Raw genomic sequence first — 21,053 nt, 5'->3', positions numbered from 1 at the left:
CATCTGCTCATCCATCAGTTGTGTGCATCTAAACCATGCTGTCTCACATCCTTGCATCCATATCTATCTGTCCACTTGCAGGTCCGTCCTTCCAAAGCCATCCAGACAAGCTTCCCTGTGTCACTCACTTTTCTATAAATGCATCCATCTATCCATCCAGCCACATTGCCTTATTCCTACACACATCAGTATGGATGCAGGCTGGTGTGCAATCATCTCCCCCCCATCTCAGAAATGAGAGATCTCTCACTTTATTCCTTTTTTTTTTTAACAAATGGACATTACGGACCATACTTGGTCCCTCTACCTATCCAATCACCCACTTATCTCCCCCTCTCTTTTTCTCACGTTCTCTTATGACACTCCTGTGCATCTTAGATGAAAACGACAAAACTCAGACGCTGTCCTTCTATCAGCTTCTCAGCTATCATGCACCTCATCATGCAATCTCTCTCCTCCTGGTCCTTTATCGTTCTGTTTTTCTCTCACTCTCCACCAAAAGACTGTAATTATAGACTCTGCTGCAAGACATGGGGGTGAGCATCTATCTGCCTTACCCTTATCATTCATTCATCTCATACACACATTCAGCTCAGTATGTGGTGGATTCGCAGAGACTCATAGAAAATAAATGATCTTCAAATATGTATAGGCCAGGCTGCAGTGTGTGTGTGTGTGTGTGTGTGTGTGTGCACAAATGCATATCCTTAGATATGTGTGTGTACATGTGTATGCCAGAGCCAGATTGAACTGAATGTGTGTATGCACGTGTATATTTTCAATCACATCTCTTCACTTATAATAATAATAATAATACATGTAGATTCTGGACACATGGCCGTCAAGGACATCACCTGTACCAGAGTGTTGTATTAGTCTCTGTGTTGCTAGCAAATAGTGCAGTGTTTCCAAGCCATTAGGTCACTTATCTATTAGCACTGTGCTTCACTGCCACTCTGGTGTCATTAAAAGCTAACAATGCTGGTCAAGGACTACAGATTCCAGATCATCAGCAGCATCATTGCAGCTCACTTCATATAACAATATGTTAATTGACAATATGCTGCGGACAGCAGAGACACGGATTCAGTATTTTAATCAAAGACACAAAGAGCCAAAGTTAATTTTATACTCCCCCCAAAACCTCAAAGCACCAGGCATGGAGTGTGAAACAGACACAAAATGAGTTGGTCTATCATTTTAAACACATCTTTCTTTCAAATTCTAGATCTCTACATGGACTCTCCTCTACAGCACTTTGAGGGTGAGAGACACAGAATGTGCGTAACAGTACCAAGAGTTTGACGTGTGTGTCAACCTATGTGCAAGAGTGTGAATGCGTTGTTACGTCAACCCAAGACACATGAAGGCATGGGCATGTTGTGTAAGATCGCCGGAGAATGAGAGAGCGTGAGTGTGGGGGAATGTAAATGCATGCAGGCATGTGTGCTGGATGGGCTGCAGACTTTATGAGGCAACTAGTTTTACAACGTCTAGTCCCCGCTGCTGAACTTTTCATAGCTGAGTGACGTGTTGCTTGGCTTGCTGTGAAACCTTTTTCTTTCTTTTTTATCATATTCTCTGCTATCCATCTCTGTCTCTGCTTGCTTTCCTCTTCATCATTGCTCCCCTCTCCCTCTCTCATGTCTCTGTCTGTTCCTTTCTTCCCCTCCCTCTCTGTCTGGCAGTAAAGGCTGATGGAGTGTGAAATTAGAAAGTGTATCATATTCTGCTCTGTGGCTCCATGTCCTGAGCTATAAGCTACAGCTAGTCGGAGTGAAAAATAACATGCAGTGAAACAGATACATTAACATGGTGTTTGTGTGCGTGTATGTATGTGTTGGTGTGTGTGCATGTGTGTGTGCGTGTGTGTGCAAAAGGAAGACTGAGGACAGTTTAGCCAGCCAGTTTATCTTAAATTACTTATCTCATGCCTGATACACTGGGGCTTTTCCATAATCTGTAGAAGCGAGAATGGATTAAAAATGTGGACACACACACACACACACACACACACCCCTTATTCATTTGCTGACTGAAGCAAATTTGAATAGCCTGTTATAAAGACAACTTTTATAGTTCTGATAAGAAAAGAACACACAGTGAGGGTTGACAGATGTAGGATAGATTCTCTCATTACCTGGAAAAGCCAGGTACACATGGTACACACCTGCACACTCACACAGACACACACGGGAAACTGATTTAAAGTTGCTAAATATAGCCTGCGCTGAACTCTTCACTCATGTCAGCAAGACAAAGTGACTTAATATTAGAGGTGTAACAAATTAATACTAGAGTCAGACATATGGCTGCACTGACAGACAACCACAGATGCAAACAAAATGCAGTGTGAAATTAAATTGAAATGAGTCAGTGAACTTGGGATTTGGGCATTGACTGTAAAGTTACAGAGAGCAACAACCAACCAAAGGTGAATAACGCCAGCAGCTAAAACGACTTCCAAGGCATCCTGGCCCCTAAATCTAACAAAATATGTGGAAAAAGCCAAATGAAGTTGGATGACAGTGTCTTTGGAAGTTGGATGACAGTGTCTTTGGAACCATAACAGAAAAATGAACCTGCTCCAAAACTTCTGTATATAGCAAAATATGGTCCTGGAGACACCAGGATGCAGCATCCACTATAAAAGCGTTATTTTAATTGACTTGATAGCATCACACACACACACACACACACACACACACACACACACACACACACACACACACACACACACACACACACACACACACACACACACACACACACACACACACACTTAAATGTACTGTAGCATTGAATTGGGAACATGCAATTCACGGTGTTTATTTAAGTATGTATGCATCTTCCTGTGTGTTTACCTGCATCAGGCCAGACACCTCTCCTTTCTGAAGTGGTGTGGCGATGGAAGGAGTGAAGGGCTCACTCTCTTCTACTGGTCGGCCTTTCAGGAAGTGTTTTCCTGCCTCGTAGATGTCCACCTCAATCATCTTCCCTTTGAACTCAGGCCTCTTAGGCACCAGCACCTGCAAACCAAACATTATATCTGATGTCACTTCACATTTTTAAAAGAGAACCACAATGACACATTATTCCACTTTAGGGATTTCATTCATTGTAGCAGTGACCGTTTTATTCACCAAATGTGACATTCATCCAGCAACTTCCTGTCATTCCCCTAGAAAGGTAGACAACCATCCATTCCACCAAATAATCATCCCTCTGCATATTTCACCACATCTGACAATTACATTTTCAATTATCTGCTGCTCAAAAGTGTTTTCCCCATTGCCCCCCCACATTGTTATTTTGCTAGTCTCTGCATGCATTCAAAAAAAAGACAGGGCTGAGTGTTTTCCGTTTCATTTATGGAAGCCCTCAAGGTCAAAAACTACGGCAACAGCTGTGAGATAAACCACTGGGATTTTGCGTGTTTGTCTTATTATTTCACCATGGCAACAATAAATCACGGCTGAAAGCAGCAGGAAGGAAGAGAAAACAAAGAGTTATAATGATGGCCTAGTGTGAAATGGAATTTGTTCTTAATGACATCAGCCCTGTAAATAAAGATCACATGCAAATGGTTTTACTTTCAAAAAATATTTTCAAACAAACCACAAAGTTGACTGATTAACAATGATGTATGCTGATCGCTGTTAGATTACTGATTTACTTCTTTCCCCCAGCTCTTGCTTCAGCGTCAATGTCTACTGTAAACATTAATAGAAAGACTGGTGTTGTGATTATTAGTGGGATTTAAAACCATTTTCAAAACTAAAGTAAGGGTTTTCTTTCATAACAGCCTATGATATATTTATATTTTCCATGTGAAAGAAAAAGGCTCCCCCTTAGTATATGAATGATCACCTTATGATTTAATAAGTGATATTATCCTTTCTGAAATAGACATGAGCAGACATCGCTCTGCTCTGGCATTTATTCAGGAAACAGTTATCAAATTGTTAATCAAAAATAACAAGATGATAAGTAATAATTTGATAATAATGTGATAATTTATTACATCTAGGATCAGCAGTAGAATAGCAACCTTGGAGCTGTTGAGGATTCGATGTCTTGCCCAAGTACACTTCAGCAGGGTGACTGCATGCTGGCTCAGATCATATGGTGGTCTGTCTAACTATTACACGACTCTGCAGGACTGAGGTCCTGACTGGGCATGTGAACTGGTGGAGGGAGTGTCACTGCCGTGATGGCAGGACTAAGCCTGGCTCAGTGTTAATCTGTCAGTCTTTCTCCAGCTGGTGGAATATGATAGCCAGACAGACACACAGCCACACAGCCAGCGCCACACCTGCCTAATCAACGCACCTGCTGCTCGACACTCTGACCACTGTGAGGGTGTAGATGTGTATGTAGGCAGTCAGCAACCAGGTTGAGAGCAGAGAGGTAAAGCAGCAGGGCTGTGGGGGAGGAAGGTGAGTGTGTGTGTGTGTGTGTGTGTGTGTGTGTGTGTGTAGGTGAGGGTCATTTGAGGCCCATTACAGGGTGATTAAATGATGAAAGAGCTTGTCTGATTTCATTGGGAACCACCCCCCCTCCCCCCCTTCCGACTTCCTCAATCAGCCATGGACGCGGGCGCGCACACACACACACACACACACACACACACACACACACGCACACGCACACACGCAGGTGGGTTGGGTGCCTATTATACCCGTCAAGATAGATATCCATCTGATGGTGTAAAAGTGAAACTAGGCCATTTGTTCACGCTCACACCTCTCTCTACCTAGTTCCCGACTTCCCTCCGCCCACCCACCCCATCTCCACCTCTTTCAGTCCCCTTTCTCCACTCCCACTACTCTTTTCATTTCTTTCCTGATCCTTGACTTCCCCATATTTCTCCCTCAACCACCTAATCTTTCCGATTGAACCGCTGTATTTTTTGCTTTTCTCTTACTCCCTTATTAAACTTAATTATAATTACCTACAAACATTGATCTTTGTACTGGAGTGTAAAACTATACTATACTATCTAAATATGTTATACTGTCTTACCACATCATATACTATATTCCTACTTTGCTATATTAATACAGATGACACTAAATATCATTACATGATTACAGGATATATTATTCTGCTCTACACTGTTACTCCTATGTATATATGTATATAAATATATATATACATATATATTTAGAATGTTGTTATCCAGAGTGATGTACAGTGAAGTTAAACCTTTAAGTTTCAAGTGTGATCGCATTATCGCACTAAAAAAAGGAATATTAAGTTCTTAAAAATGACAGGTGGTTGCCATAATACAACTTGCGCTGTGAGTCAGACCCTTTGAAATGCATATCTTCATGTGTATGTACTGTATGTGTCTGCGTGCCCTGTGGATGGAGACATACAGTATACATGATACGGGGGTGTATCTCGGGGGGACAGATTCAGGAACATATTGGTACATAGTGTTTCCTTGTTCTTTTTTCAAGTCGGAGCGTGATTTAGGAGTACATGATTTAGGAGTACATGCCAAATACTTAATGTCCAAAAAAAAAAGTGGGAGAGGGAAAACATCAAACATGTCATCGTGCTTTCCTCTTGAGCACAGTCAACCGACACACATGACATACATGCCCGCATATGCACAAATGCACACATTCACGAAGGAGTGTGCACATGAACCGAGTGACACTTGTAACTTAAGTTTATAGCCTGCAGAAGGAGGTGCAAAGGAGGAGGGAAGGTGGGGAGGAGAGGAAAGTGGAAGGGAGGAAAAATTATTACCATCCTCTGCCCTCCCTGCTAATAAAAAGCATAACTTCAAACATGTTTCTGATGATGGTTAAAGCAGGAGGAAATTGATTTATTTGAAGATGTTTTAAAGTGAATTTTTCACAGGTTGAGAGAGGGTCTTTGAAGCCACACGGATGTGTGTGTGTGTGTGTGTGTGTGTGTGTGTGTGTGTGTGTATGTATGTTAACTGTGTGTGTAGGATGGAATGTTCATGTCTTTAGGGCTGACCTTAATGTTAGTACAGTAAAAAAAAAAAGAAGCAAAAAGTACCGCCGCTATCAGACGCCAAATGCTCTCATGACCACCGCAGGCTATGTGTGTGTATTTGTGAGTATGTGTGAAGTTATAGCTAACCTACTTTAGTCAATACAAGCTTAAGCCTCTGACACCTGCTGTGAGTACTCTGTGACATGCAAAGCAAAGCGTCTGACCTGATTTACTAAGTGTGAAAATGAGGGAGGGTTGGATTAGCTTCACATACGGCAAAATTTTCATCAAACAGAGATTAACTTAGCTTTTTCACTCTATGTTTTTGATGATGGATAGATGGGATAAACTATTTTAGGATTCGATGCAAAAACAAATATCCAGCTCCAATCAACTGCGTATGCTGATATCCATAACAGCGAGGGCAATTCAGCTTGATTCTAAGTTTGATCACCCAATGTTGGATAACAACTAATAAAAATTAACTAAAAAAAATGTAATACAATACACAAGTAAACACCACCAGTACTTTTTTCCCTGTTAAGTTTCTTTTTTTCTTTGTTAAAGCATTTTAGAAATGTTCTTACCTGTTCGTAGAACTTGTTGTGAGACACATAGTATTGGGCATCAAACGACTCCTCTGTCACCAACACATGTTGCCTCTCCCCAACCTACACAGTGAGAGAGAAACCATTTCTAAGACAACCAATATCAAACGCATACACATTTATTAACTAATGAAACATCACACTGTAAAACAATATTGCAAATAGTTTTTATCCATATACATGGCCATCTGTGTGTGTGTGTGTGTGTGTGTGTGTGTGATTGTGTATATCATAAGCCATAGACTGAACATTTGAAAACAAACAGGCAAAACAACAGTTTCATAATAACACTGAAAACCATTTTAGACCCTCACTTGTCTCTTTTCTATCTGCATCTGTCTCTGGTTATTTTAGTCTGATTACATCAGTCAAACGTTTTCTGGATAATGAAATCCTTTTGAGTCAGAAAGGCTGCATATTTACTTAAAAACAACAAGATTAGAGGGGAAAGTGATATGTATTTTCATTTATTTGTAGCATTTCATATTCTTGCCAACATTTTTGCTAGAAACGTGTTAGAAATGAGTGTTACTTGCTTCAACCGAGCTGACAGAAACATCTTGTTTCATTGCATATTTAAACATCTTCAAATTCCATCTGCTGACACACATTCCTGATGTAATGTGACTTATAATATGCTTTACTTAGTTTACATACAATATGAGTATCTACTGCACATACACAAGCACTGACTATGAGTTTACTGTTATTGTTGCACATGCTGTGTATATGGGCTGGGTGTCTTTTTAGGTTTTAAGTCAACAGAAGCGTGCAGCCTCGATCATACAATATGCTTCTATTCATCAAGATCCCGAATCCATCAAAGTTTTGCTCTTACATGTTTTTTTCTGTTGGTGCAGTTCAGTATTTAATTACAAACTCAAGGTTCCTGAGACACTTCAGTGTTAGCACTTTGGCTGAGGGGGAGGTGATTACTATGAAACTTTGGTCTTTACAAAAAAGAAGACTTGAAAAAAAAAAACTAGGCTATAAAGGACACAATTACAATCAAACACTACAACATGGCCTCCGAAATTTTGTATGACAGAAATGTTGTTGACTCAAAGGAGAGGATGAAGAGTTCATTCAAATTACTGCATGAGTATTTTGACAATTCATTTTTGTCAAATATTTGACTGTGCTTCATGGATCCATGTGCATTTAATTTTAAATTGCTGTAAATCATTATTTTGTTAACATGGTCTTATGCTTAATCCCCTGTACTGGCCTAACTGATAGACAATTTTATGTCAGGTGTATTTACCACATTCAAATCAGCTGAAAAATAGTGTACTGACTGATATGCATTGCATTTTTTGCAATTTTTTTTTGCAATTGCAATTGTCCTGTCGGCTCATGGGCAGTATTTGCATTTTAACTCAGTCAGTGATGAGCTCTGTACTGTAAAACTGTGCTGACTGATCATTTCCTTCGCAATATGTCAGAGCCTTAGAAGTCGTGGCTCTGACACATTGCTCTGGGTGTTTCCATTTTTGCAGACACCCATCTTCTGTTCTCTTCTCTTCCCTCCTTCCCATCCTTATCATTTTGCTTCCATCCCTCTCTCCTATCTCGGGGCATTTTCTTTGTTGTTCATACCTCTCTTCCTTCCACTATAACTCCCCCTCATCCCTCTCTCTCTCTCTCTTTTTACTGATTTTACTGTGTGTGTGTGCGTTTGTGTTAGAACACAGACAGCACCTGCCCAGGCATGCTGACAGACTTAAAAAGAGACCAAATAAATCACTGTTTCTTGCAAACAGAGCAATTTCCAAAAGAGGGTGGAAAAAAAAATATCCTTTGAACATTATTATTGGATGGCGAACATTTGATTTGGGCCTTTTGTTTGCTCCTTTGGATTGAAGACAGATGTCACTGCTGTGAGGCTGAAATCCTCAGCCCACGAACAAAGACTATTGCACAGTATTCACGATTTAAGGGAAATATATTGTCTTTTAAAAAACCCTTAAAATACAGAGAACTTGCCTATAAACATTTTATGATTCTGTTAACCATCATTGTTTTGTTTTTTTAAGTTATCCTCATTTTCCTCTGGTGACAGATAAATCACCCTGGAGAACACTTTCTTCTTAGAATCTCTCTCTCAATTCAGTTCTACAGCAAACATGCAGACCAGTGCTCATCTAAAGTTTAGGTAAAACGTGGTCGGTACGAGTCATTTAGCTCTCAACCTTTCATTTAGTTTTCAGTTTTACACTGTGCACCAGAAGAGAGATCTGGATGAACTGAGAATTTGTATGGATCCGCCTGACTTAATAATACCACTAATAAATAATCCACCCCTAAACAACCAGCGAGGAGCTATGATCTGGGATTACAGTTTATCCTCATATGTTGATTGGACTGTGAAATAAGAGGATCATCATGCATGAACACACCTCAGCACAGACCAGTGACTCATATGTCTATGTAGAGAATTCAGTAAATATAAAGTTCATGGGCTGCACACACTTCTGTGTACCACACCATGAGCTGTGTGCATTTGTGTGTGTTGGTTGTTGCTTGCATACCTGCTTATGAGAGTCTGCGTTTCGATTTGCATTTACTCCAGCTATTGAAACACGTCACAGAATACCAAACAAGCCACGTTGTGTATGTCTTTGCACAGGGAGTCGTTATTTACTTCACTCTCCAGAGAATAACAACCCGTGATACACAGCAGATCCACTACAGATTTGTGGGATAATAAGTTTAATTGATCATTAAGTATTTATCATTATCATAACTAGGATTATAGGAGAACTGTGGATTTGAATTGTATTAAACCTTTTTCGTTACACAAATAAAGGAGCAATTCGCTTGTTCATTGCATAAAAATTGCTTGCTGCATCGGTGCCCCCCCCCCCTTTTTAAACCATGGAGCCCCACTATGTTTCTAAACAGGCTGAAAAGCAACCAGACTGTTGCATGGGATTAATTCTGAGGAGCAAATAGTCAGTGTCAAAGGAAACAAACAACAAATGAAGACTAAAAATAGACTGATTACGCACACCTGCTGTGATGCCAATGTGACTATGCCGAACAAAGGATATTAAAATGTAGTAAATAATTTACAGAAATGTCAATTCCGAACGTCCTTTTGCATGATGATAGTCTTAATACAACGGCAGCCACATTCAAACCCATGATGCCAAACACACATCATGTCTCTACGATGAGCACAGACTACATTATCTTAACCTATTATGAAAATGGAATGCATTACATGCTTACTCCCTTTAAAACTCACAGTAAATCATTAGATAAAGATGATATATTACATATAGTGATATAATATAACAAAGTATAGCATTTTTTTTTACATTTATCCATTTGGCTCAAGACAAATGGGACAATGCGTCAAGTTAATAATACAACGTGTCCATGGATGTACAGTGTAACACCAATCAAAGCACGAACGATGGCGCCTTGTCTGAATAAAACTTGGTTTTCATTGGCTATAGGTGTTCTCAGATCTTGCTATGTAGATTTAATCACCCCATACTGCTGTGTCATAACTACATAACTTAAAATAACAATCAGCGGGACATTTTAAGTCCCCCTGTTTAGCATTCATAAGCAGTATATAAACATTAATAGATGATTTATAAAATGCCATCCAATGAGTCAATCATTGTAGTTAAGACCTCGGATAACCATCCTAACGATGAGTCCCAAAGAAACCTCAAAATGTTATTTTAGTAACACAAGTCCTCTGTTTCGTGACTATTTTTTGCCAAACTACATCAAAGTAATTTTATTTGTAGATTTCTTTCTCCTGAATGGTGTTGTTTGTTACAGCAAAAAAACAACAACAAAAAAAAACTAAACTTTTATCCCCAACCGGTTTCCAGCTTTTCATCATCAGTACAGTTTACAGCAGTGTTTGCCAATACACAGCCGTGTGTGAACCGTACCCCCCACTGTTAAGCACTGGCTAGCAGGCTTATGCAACACCAGAGCTTCTTTCTCCCACTCATTGTACATTTATGTATCACTGTCTCTTACTCTGACCTAATCATTTGTATTTTAAAAATGAACAATCAGCATCCCACCCACAAGTACACAAATAAATAAATAGTAAATAAAATAAATAAACACACACACACACACACACACACACACACACACACACACACAACCTGCTGTAGCCCCTTTTGGAAATAGATTTTGTTTTGTTGCTGGCTAAACAATCGTTGCATGGAGTGATTTAACAGGGCTAAAGAGAGATGCTCTGATCTTTTGGAGGTTCTCTTTGAATAAGCTTCTTGAAAAAGCCCCCCCCCCCCGTTGGTCTGGGTATTTTGTTTTACCCTCAAAGTCAAAACCAAAGTAAAGGAGAGTCAAACTTTTCAGTGTTTGCTACAAAGACTGAGGGGATTAAGGGTGGCTTTGGTTCAATGTTTGTGGGAACAAATGTAAAATCAACACAGATCAAAGTTATACAAATTAACTATATGGAACAATGCGTATTATGAGTATGAGTATTATTAAGTAATACACTAAAACACGAAGAAAAAAGGCAGAGCCACATCGACATATTATGACATGGACATTTTAATTTGAAGAAGGTTAAAAGAAAATAATAAACTGAAAAAGAAGATCTTGAAGTAAATAAAAATTATTTGACCTCTGCCAAGCAGCCTAGATGAATCACACACATTTACACAGACTTGACTTATTAATACTGTAGTACTTTCTCCAGTTGAAAATATGGCACCACGTCTGTCTCTTCATGCAATGCACTCCACTGTCTTTTACATTACCCTCCAATATCTTTGTTCCCAATACTTATCAGGTATCTGGGTTTACATGCTAATATGTCTGAGGAAATGGGCACTTTGGCAGCCAGCAGGCTGACTCACTGTCTACCTGCCATGTTAACCACTGCTGTGGCATTTACAATCTGATACCACTGGCTCCAACAGTCTATGATGTCAGATTAGTAATGATGTTTAAATTATTGGTGACCACTACAAAAGACATGAAGAGTAATTCATGGTTTTGGTTAATACAACGCATTTGAATTGTTGATTAGACAAGGGTATATATAAGAGTGCAAAAAGAAGGAAATACTGCAGTTCATGAAAAATCTACTTCACTTTGAGAAACAATAGGTTAGAGATTTCAGTGGTGACAGAATGCAAACAGTGGAACAAAAGCAAGTTTGCAAGTGGTTCAGCTTTGACCAGACCCAGACAGACAGACAGGCAGGCAGACAGACACTCCTGCCAGTGAGATAAGTGGACTACAGAGTCATGAAGTACTCTCTGAAAGGCACATGGTATCTTTATCCAAACACCTCAGAAAGAGCAGTGGGTGTGTTTGATAGAGAGTGGGAACATATTTCTGATGTTTGTTATGGCAATCCAACTCAAAATCCATCCACTGACCTGAAACGTAATACGTGTGTTCATGTACATTCTAGTGTAATCTAGTGTGTAAGTCATTGAATAGAAACATTTTTTCATGACCTTACTCGGGGCCTTCCATAACATATACAAGTAGCACCATTATCACCAGTGCATTTTTCATGGTTCTTTACTTTAGGTGAACATATATTCAAGGTTTTGTATTGTCATACTTCATTTGCCACTTTGGATCTAAAGAATTTATCAGCAGCTAACATGACTTTTTACGACCTTCCACAAGTTTCGCAGTCTCTTTATTTAAGCATATCTTAATAGCCCTAGTTTTACAGAACAACTTCCAGGCAGTCAAAGATCAAGGTGCTTTCTACTCCATGGATTCTGATTGTCAGAATGGAGACTCAATGAAAATAAAGTTTGTGTAGAGGAGATGTTGATGAATAAGAAAGGAGAAGACAAACAAGGTACAATATGAACCTTGGCTGAAAAAGGGTGCTGCAGGGATGAAGTATTTTTGTAGGCCAACGCAGACGTTAGCATTGCACTTTCTCGACAAAAAGCCAATGTGATTACTTTTATTGGGTTATTTCAGAAAATAAGCTCTGTGGCAAACATGTTTATAATACTTACGTGTTTTGCTCAACAAAATACAAATGACACCACTTTTATGACTTTTGGAGTATAAATGCAATCGGCAGAAGTAAGGAGCTTATACTATAAACAAACTCAGGCTAAAGGCACACTAGCTTTCAGCCAGATGATGTTTAGTGGTCTCCTTTAGCCACTTGTTAGCAACCGCCTCTTCTAAAACACATAAAGCTTCAAAATTCATGAGAGGGTATTTACTGACGTATTTTATGTCGTAGAACAAAACTTTAAAATCCCTTAAGCTTGTGTTAGCCACAGAATTTATTTCAGGCATCTAATTAAAAACCCATTCCAAAAAACCCAATGACTTCGAGACGAGGGAGAGAGAGAGAGAAACTAACAACAACAAAACACAAGTGGAGCAAAATGTGAACAGAGATGAAGCTTCATACCTACAGACAAAGATCCCAACACACAACTATACTGAGCATCTCTTAGGGTGTTTAATAACAATTACCCTGTCATACCTCACTCAATACACACTGGGCCTCACTAGGTCTGTGTGTGTGTGTCTTGAGGCTATACACCAGACCTCTTATGCTTTCTTGACTTTCGTAACCATCCCCGCCCTCTCGCTCTCTCTGAACAGGGCTGGTGAAATGTGAGAGGTTTTTGCCAGGAAAGAACACTGTGCACCTGCATGAAAACTACAACCCCCTTCAGGCCTTCTCCAGCATTCCCTAAGCCTCACACACGCACAAGCTAAAATAAAAAAAACAAAACACAAAAATGGTTAAAAACCATTTGCTGCTGATTCCAAGAAAGCAAGAATCAGAAGATAGATATAAGATGCAAGTGAATGACAGACAGTGACCTACAGAGGTTGTACCCACAAAGCAGACTTTCCAAGAATGAAGAACGGTGCTCTTACTATCCTAAAACCAAACAGAGCACTGTGTTTGGTTTTCAGAAATGCTGAGGTCACAAAACTTACTTGGGCAAACAAGGACTTTCCAAGAAATGACATGGAGTGGAAGAAAGAATGGCAAGCATGTGAAGGTTTGTATAACAACAACAATGGGAAACTACTAGATATGTCGCAAGCCTTTTTCAGTGTTGGTGCAGGTTTGGTCTTCAGTGGCAGCTCCGATAACCAATTCTAAAACATTCTCACGGTACTCACTAAATATGTTGACTAAAACCATAAAAAGGGAAACTTCATCCAAAAAGGCAATGCAATGCACTTTTCTCCAGCATATCTTTATCTAGTTTTATTTTGTGTGATTTAATAAGTAACTTTCTCTGTATGTCAAAGTGGTACAGTAGATATGACTGCATTCGTTGTATCTCCCTCACTAAGTTAAAAAAAATGTAACATACAATAAAGTATTAAGCCTACTGTAATCCATGGAGAAAAACTTCAGAGAATTCTATTTTCTACCCGTACTACCACCTATCATTAAAACATTGGGGAATCACAAGGAGCACACTGTGCACTGCAGTCTGTGAGAATATGGAAGGTAACACGTCTCATACATCAGGGTTGCAATACCTTCATTGGTAAACCAATGTGGATGTTAAATTAAAAAGAAGTGGAATCAACACTTTATGGTCAATCTGGTCGTTTCATGTAATATCCAATGTCCCGAGTCATCATCAGCCGAATACTGCACACACAGTATAACAACGGGTACATTACAGCTAAAAAATATACGATATTGTTGTAGGCTTTTTTTAAATAGGACACCTTGCTGATTCATGTGTTACCATTTTTACAACCTGAAGATCATTATACTAATGTGCTCTGTATCTCTTTGACACGACTGAATCTATGTATACGAAACATACCAAATCAGACGCACTTGATTGCCTCATCAATTTCAGCTATCCAGCAGAAAAGACAGTCTATTCTGCCACCAGTGACACATCTAGTTTGTCAAAGGAGATGGATGGATCTCTCTCTCACACACATAGACATAGACACACACACAGGCCTATGACAGTGGCCTGTAGGCTGTTTAGTGTCTCAGATGCTGGAATGAATCACATCAAAAAAGAGACATGGCAGAAAACACAGAATGAAAGCCTCAGAAACATTAGTTACCTGATGTGTGTATACACCCCCCCAAATACACACATACATTTATCATATGCAAAAGTATTTTAAAAATACAACAAAGTTCTACAATAAAAGATGTAGTTGGAACTTCTCCAAGTTGTCTTACATCAATTAATCTAATAAGTAGGAAAAAACAGACAATGCAATATTATGCTACAGACACCTGTCTGCCCCAAAAAAAGAAAATATACAAACAACAACAAGGTTTCATGTATGTCACCTTTCACTATAGAAGATACCGCAGATCTCACCTCCTGACAGACCATGTAAATAATGCCCTTTGGCCCTCAGGTTCTATACTCTAAAGCACTAATCATGTGTTTCTTTCCTCTGCTGGAATGGTTAAAATTGATATCATATCTCATGAAGCCAGAGCGATTGGAAATCGTGAAAACATTCCATACTCTTTATTTATTCATCTACTGGGGTGCTTGTTTGACAGTACGCACGCGTGTGTGTGTGTGTGTGTGTGTCTGAGGTGGGTGTGGGGATCAAGCCCTTGGCATTACAGCATCTATGTCTGAAATTGTGTGGGTTAGCAACTGCAGCATCAATCAGAGCTCAGCTGTGATTGTCAGGCTGATTGTCCGTTGTGGGCCTGGAGGCCTTGGTGTGTGTAATTTGTGTGCGTATGCGTGTGTAAGACACACAAAGAGCAAGCATGAGAAAATGCATGTGTAATGCACATATTATACATCCACATTAATCTATAATTGCAGTTGAAACTAATGCCTTGGCAATAGTAGTATGATTATGATTATCACTGGAGGCCATACCTGAAGACACAACAAATCATACATGCATAAGAAAGTCTATCTAGCGAACGCGTCTGATTGCTGTTCAAGGCTAGCCCTCCAGTCGTTTTATAAGAATGAGAGAAATGTATGTATGTGTTTTGATAAGGGAGGGAGAAAAAATGAGCTGCAAGGCCATCCCAGTGGCTGTGTGGGATAAGGCGAGGATCATGCACTCCTAATGTCTGATTGGGTTAAAAGCCGGCTCATGACCTATGATGCATGTATCTCCACCTCCATCTCCACCATAAAGGTGATTGGAAAGTTGGTTGGAAAACTGATAAGGCTGAGAGAATTGTGTGTGCTTCCAAGAGGAGCAGGAAGGGGGGAAAGCAGTCCCGTCAATGTAACAGACTACAACTGCTTTTCCAAGTGAAAAAGTTGGTGGATGTACAATATTATGTTAAGAAGGAAAACAGCTACCCCCTTCAAATGCAAAATCCTCTATTATTCACATTCTGCAGTGCAGTCTCCAATCTAGACAGTCAGTGGAAGCACATGCATGGGTGTGATGTAGTGGATGGACACACAACACATGCAACAACTTAACCCTAAAGTTGAGTGACAAAATGTAGGGATCAAGCCAATCTGCCAATATTCAACCTGAACGATTTAGTTAAATGTTGATTAAATATCAATCAGACACATTGACATAACATATACATCCCACTAAATCTGACATTCCATATTTTCCACTTCTGTATGACGACGCCCTCAATATCAGCGTTATCAGCTGTAACCACCGCATGAGTAGTACAGAGTGGCCGCTATGGGTTAACCTGTGCGGTACACTCACATACACTAGAGAAGCTTTGCTCAGGAAGACATTAGAAGAAAGAAGAAAACCTTTGTTTGCTGCGATATTATTGCTCTGAAAATCACATTTAGAATATTAAAAACAGTAGATGTTTTTCTTACAAATCTGTATTTCTTGTTGCATTTTTGTCTTTCAGATGACTGTAGCATTCTTTTCAACTGAACAAGAAATAAAACGAGTTCAGTCCATGTCAACCAATGTCAAGGAAGCCCTTAATAGCTCTCATCGTTTACCACATACAACCCTCTTTTCTCTCTCTTATGCGTACAGAACAAAGACAGGGGATTGAAGTGTTCTGTGATGTAGAGTGTTCACTCTTGAATGCTCTACTTTTTGGTTCCCTTCATGGGCAGCTATTTGTGTGTCAGTGTGTATTTGTGTGGGCACGCATAGCTCAGCATGCTTGTGTCCTCTTCATATGTCCCGCTGATGGTACATTCTGAAGTGGTGCAATGATGGACTGTCAAGTACTCTGCTGTATTTTCTCTTTCCGACTCACTCAGGTACCCAAGGACAAGAAAACAACACAGACCAAGGGCATATAGAACAGAAGAAAAATAGGAGGGGCGATTTGATTTTCTTCATGCATTTGATTTCTTCTTCCAGCTTTATCATGATCACTCTGATTTCCATTTGGTACTTCTGCTTTATTAGACAGTAACCACAGCTGAGTGGAGGTCTGTGGTGCGGGAGGAAACACGGTTTTAATTTCGGTTCAAACACACAAAACAGCAATAACGTGTGAGCAAACAATCCCATTCAATCGGGGTAAGTATATGTAATATTCTGATAAGATCATTGTAAATAGCTTTAAAAACATCCAGAAATTCACCTAAATTAGATTTCTTATTGTTTGAATTTGAACATGGTTGTTACAAACGCTTGTTTAGACAGTGGACACTGGTACAGCACCACTCTCTTGTTATCCCGCACTGGAGAACAACGGCATAGTATGTTAAGAACCGGTGCTGTCTTTCCTGTAGTAGCAGGAAAAATGCCAAGAAAGTGAAAGTGAGGTAGTGCAAGATACACGTAAACAAGGATATGACATATTTACTCCAGGGTAACTGAAATTCAGACTAGCCACCATGGGACATAGCCACTCTATGATTGGTCTGACTATACGGGACAAAAAGAAGAGGCCGAATGAGAAAATGCTGACAGAAGATCTTGATCCAAGGAAAGGGACACTGATGAAATGTTAAATTCCTACACGTAGAAGTGAGCAGAAAGAAAAGTAGACGAAATAACTCTGCAAAGCCTTGAGCTATTACTGGTATAGATGCAGTACAGCAGGAGAGAACATTGGGGTGGAAAGCACTGACAGTATCACATGTATATATATATACGAAAGGTCACATAGCAAGGGAAGCATGAAATCCACAGAATGTAGTTCCCTATGGGGAGACGGCAAACTTGATGTGACAAAAAATAATGTATACTGAAAGGCAAGTCACCCAAAAGGCATTTTGACCATTCTGGCACGTTCAGCAAGAAAAGACAAGTAACACCCACAGATTGCTTGCATGTCAGTAGCTTACACCAGACGGACAGAAGCGCCTTCATTAAATTTCATGTGTCTACCACCTCTAATGATTCCTCCGAGATATCCCCACAATATGCATATCACCACAACAGACCTGCTTGTATTTCCTCTCGAATAGATTTCCTCCTTCACTCTATTTTACTTTTTCTTGGGTTTGCCGCCTTTCTTTTGTTGTGTTTCTCTCTCTGTGCTATATATTAGTTTCACTCACATTTTAATGTGAAATACACCCATCCCAGAGTGCCTTCATAGCCGCGTGGTATGGCACACTACTGCAATGACCTGGGTTCGATTCCAGCTTTTGGACCATTGTTGCACGTCATACCTTTCTCCCTCCCTTTATTTCCAGTCTCTGTCTCTAAAACTGTCAAATTAAATGCAAAACCATTTTAAGATAAAGTATATAGATCCTTTGTAAATATATAATCACCCATCCCAAAAATAATAGTAAACATATTATAAACCCTAAATCAGTTCCAATTAGTCACTTTGATCCATATTTTATCATTAAACCTATTGTACCTTAAGAGCTATGTAACACACTGAATCTAATGCAGCCTAGCAATCTTCAAATCTTCCTTATTCCACATCAAATGCGCTGCATTTAGAGTGTTACATGCACTGGATTCATCTTGCTAACGTGAATATAACCGAAAAGCTTGTTTTTTGTATTAGTGAATCAAAGCCATCAGAGTACACAGGGGGCAACATGATTAGAATGCTGAAGCACTTTCATGTCAAGGTTAAGAGCCATGCATTTACTTAAACCTTTACACGCTCTCACAGCGACAGAAATGCATCATAGGTCGAATATGCTCTTTAAGTTAAATAGTAAATACATCGTGGAGGTTGCAGAATAAGTACAGTATGTCATGAATGTGTTTATGTGAATGATAAACACTGAGTGAATGGAGGAAAAAAGAGATGAATTTAGTCTGTTCAATGGCCACAGGGTCTGAAAGAGTTGACAAACCAACACTGATGTGTGTGTGTGTGTGCTTATTAGCCACTGTATGGACAATGTGTTCATATAGCATGAAGTGAAGGCTGTAGATTGAATCTATGTATGTGTCCGACAGAAAAGGAATGTGACACGATGGCGGGGAAACATGTAAGCTATGCACATAATGTGCAGACAATGTGCAGTTTGGAAACTGGCAACCCAAAAGGTCTTCCGTCTTCTGAGGGTGGGAACGGGATTCCCATCAAATCATATAAAGAATAATCTACTGTCATGACCATGTAATTTGCTAAAATGTCCCACTCTGTCTAGGTTGAGAGGAGGTTAATGTAGTATGACCGTTGGCCACAGGCTCAATGAGCGCTGACACAAACCCACAGTGATGTATGCGTGCTTACTGGCCAATGTATGGACAAAGTGCATGATATGCAGGCTTTCGTATATATGTATGTGTCTAAGATGCAGGTAATGGGTCTGGACAGTTGGAGAGAATACTGACGTTTATTATGTATCCTATTGGTTTAATCTACATAGAAAGAAAGACAGAGAGGCAATAAGGATAAGAAAAGATGAGATGCACATGCAAGATCGCTTGGCAGATTCTAACTTCATCAACTTAAACGTGCTCAGACTGGACACTCGTGATTTTTTGAAAAGGCTTTTTCTCTAATACCATCCAGCAGTTGGCCTTATCGTTCACTTATATTTAGCATATAGAAGTCATGCACTACTTGAATTGTGTATACTGTATACAAATATATTCAAAAGTAAAAGTCATGTTGAGTACAAAACTAAGGAAATATTAGTAATAATCTCATTTATTCTGGTCAATTCAAGCAAAACTCCACTTGTCCCTCTGGCTTGAGTCTATTCATCTTTTTCAAAGACTCAATCTTCCTCACCCAAAGTGATACAGAAACATCAGGTCCTGCAAAAGCCAATCAGCTCGCAGAAAGTAATCAAGTGCATTATCTTACTGAATCCTTGTTTCATCCTTTCCTTTCAGTCTCTCCCTACATAGATGAAAATATGAGACTGAGATTAATTTAAATAAAAATTAAAAAATTACAAAAATTAAAAAACTCGAAACGGACAAGTCAAAATTCTCATAAGTCAGTTTCCTTCAGCAAGATGAGGCTTGAATGAGCAAATGGCTCACAAAGGGGCCAATATTAGCACTTCAATGGTGTTGATTGATTTGCGGTGGTGGATGGGTGGGGGGGATCCTTTTGAATTGACTCAAAGAGCACACGTGCACGCTTGCACACGCAAAGGCACACGCACACACACACACACACACACACACACACACTCAGACATAATGAACATTAATCAAAGGGAGCAGGTAGTAATCAGACAGAGCTTTAAGAGGGTAGCCTGCTAGTGCACAGCTGTGCCATTCAAACCAACAGTCATCAGAAGCAGACAGGAAAAAAAGCTCAATCCCTCAGCATTCACTCAAGACCTGTAAAGCTCACATGTAGCTAAAAGCCAGGATACTATCATAATATTAATCGTGTTCACTATAAGGGTCTATTAAACCAATTAAAAAATGCACAAAGTATCTGTTGGTTCTAATGAAAGCATGAGCGTGAGCTCACTATTTTAATGGTCACTGCGATGACATAACAGCAGTATAAAATAGGTAAAGTGGCCGCTGTATGTATTGATTTCTACGAGAGTCAATATCCAACAGTATTTCAAACCGACAAAATGACAGAGATGCAAAACTGTGAAGAAAGTAGTCAGTGAAAGAGTGTGAATTTCCAGCACAGAAACATGACAAATCAAATGCAAATCCAAGTGCAAGTTGTGTGTGTGTGGATGAGACATGGGACATGTTGGCAGGCCGAGCCGGCTCTCATTGTGAGCTAATGGCACACATGCAAATGAGGGTCTGATCTGAATGGCTTTAACATCATTTGAATATGCATTATACCAGCCGGTGTCTTTGTGTGTAGTCTCTTCTGAATGTGACTCTGCGTGTGTGTCTGTGCCGTTTGACTTTTTGTGCACTGCCTTGACTTCGCCTCCCTGAATGTGTGTGCATTTTGGGAGGCTGATTTTGCATATAGTAAGCTCTGATCTGCTGTTTAAACAAACAGGGATACAGGGACCAATATGACAGGCCTATACTTGTGTCCAAATCTACGGTTTCAATACTGTGAATGAGCTTTTCCAAATGGCAGGTAAAGAGGGAGTGCTTCATATAGTGCTTTGTGTGTTTTTCTGTGTGAGCGTGTGCATGTACGCAAATGTTTTTGTGTGCAACACA

At 39.7% G+C, this 21,053-nt stretch overlaps 1 protein-coding gene across 1 annotated transcript in view; it reads right to left on the bottom strand.

Moving 5' to 3' along the window:
• cdkal1 (CDK5 regulatory subunit associated protein 1-like 1) overlaps positions 1–21,053 on the bottom strand; it is a 216,951-nt gene that overhangs the window by 11,235 nt on the left and 184,663 nt on the right. The window contains exons 13-14 of the mRNA XM_084026002.1: positions 6,564–6,647; positions 2,865–3,029 (exon numbers count right to left, since the gene is read on the bottom strand). Coding sequence (XP_083882128.1) covers positions 2,865–3,029; positions 6,564–6,647 — 249 coding nt within the window. The remainder of the gene's footprint in view (positions 1–2,864; positions 3,030–6,563; positions 6,648–21,053) is intronic.

The sequence above is a fragment of the Eutrigla gurnardus genome, assembly GCF_963514095.1.
Source record: "Eutrigla gurnardus genome assembly, chromosome: 14".
Lineage (NCBI taxonomy): Eukaryota > Metazoa > Chordata > Actinopteri > Perciformes > Triglidae > Eutrigla > Eutrigla gurnardus.
This window is presented reverse-complemented; position numbering and strand designations above follow the sequence as displayed.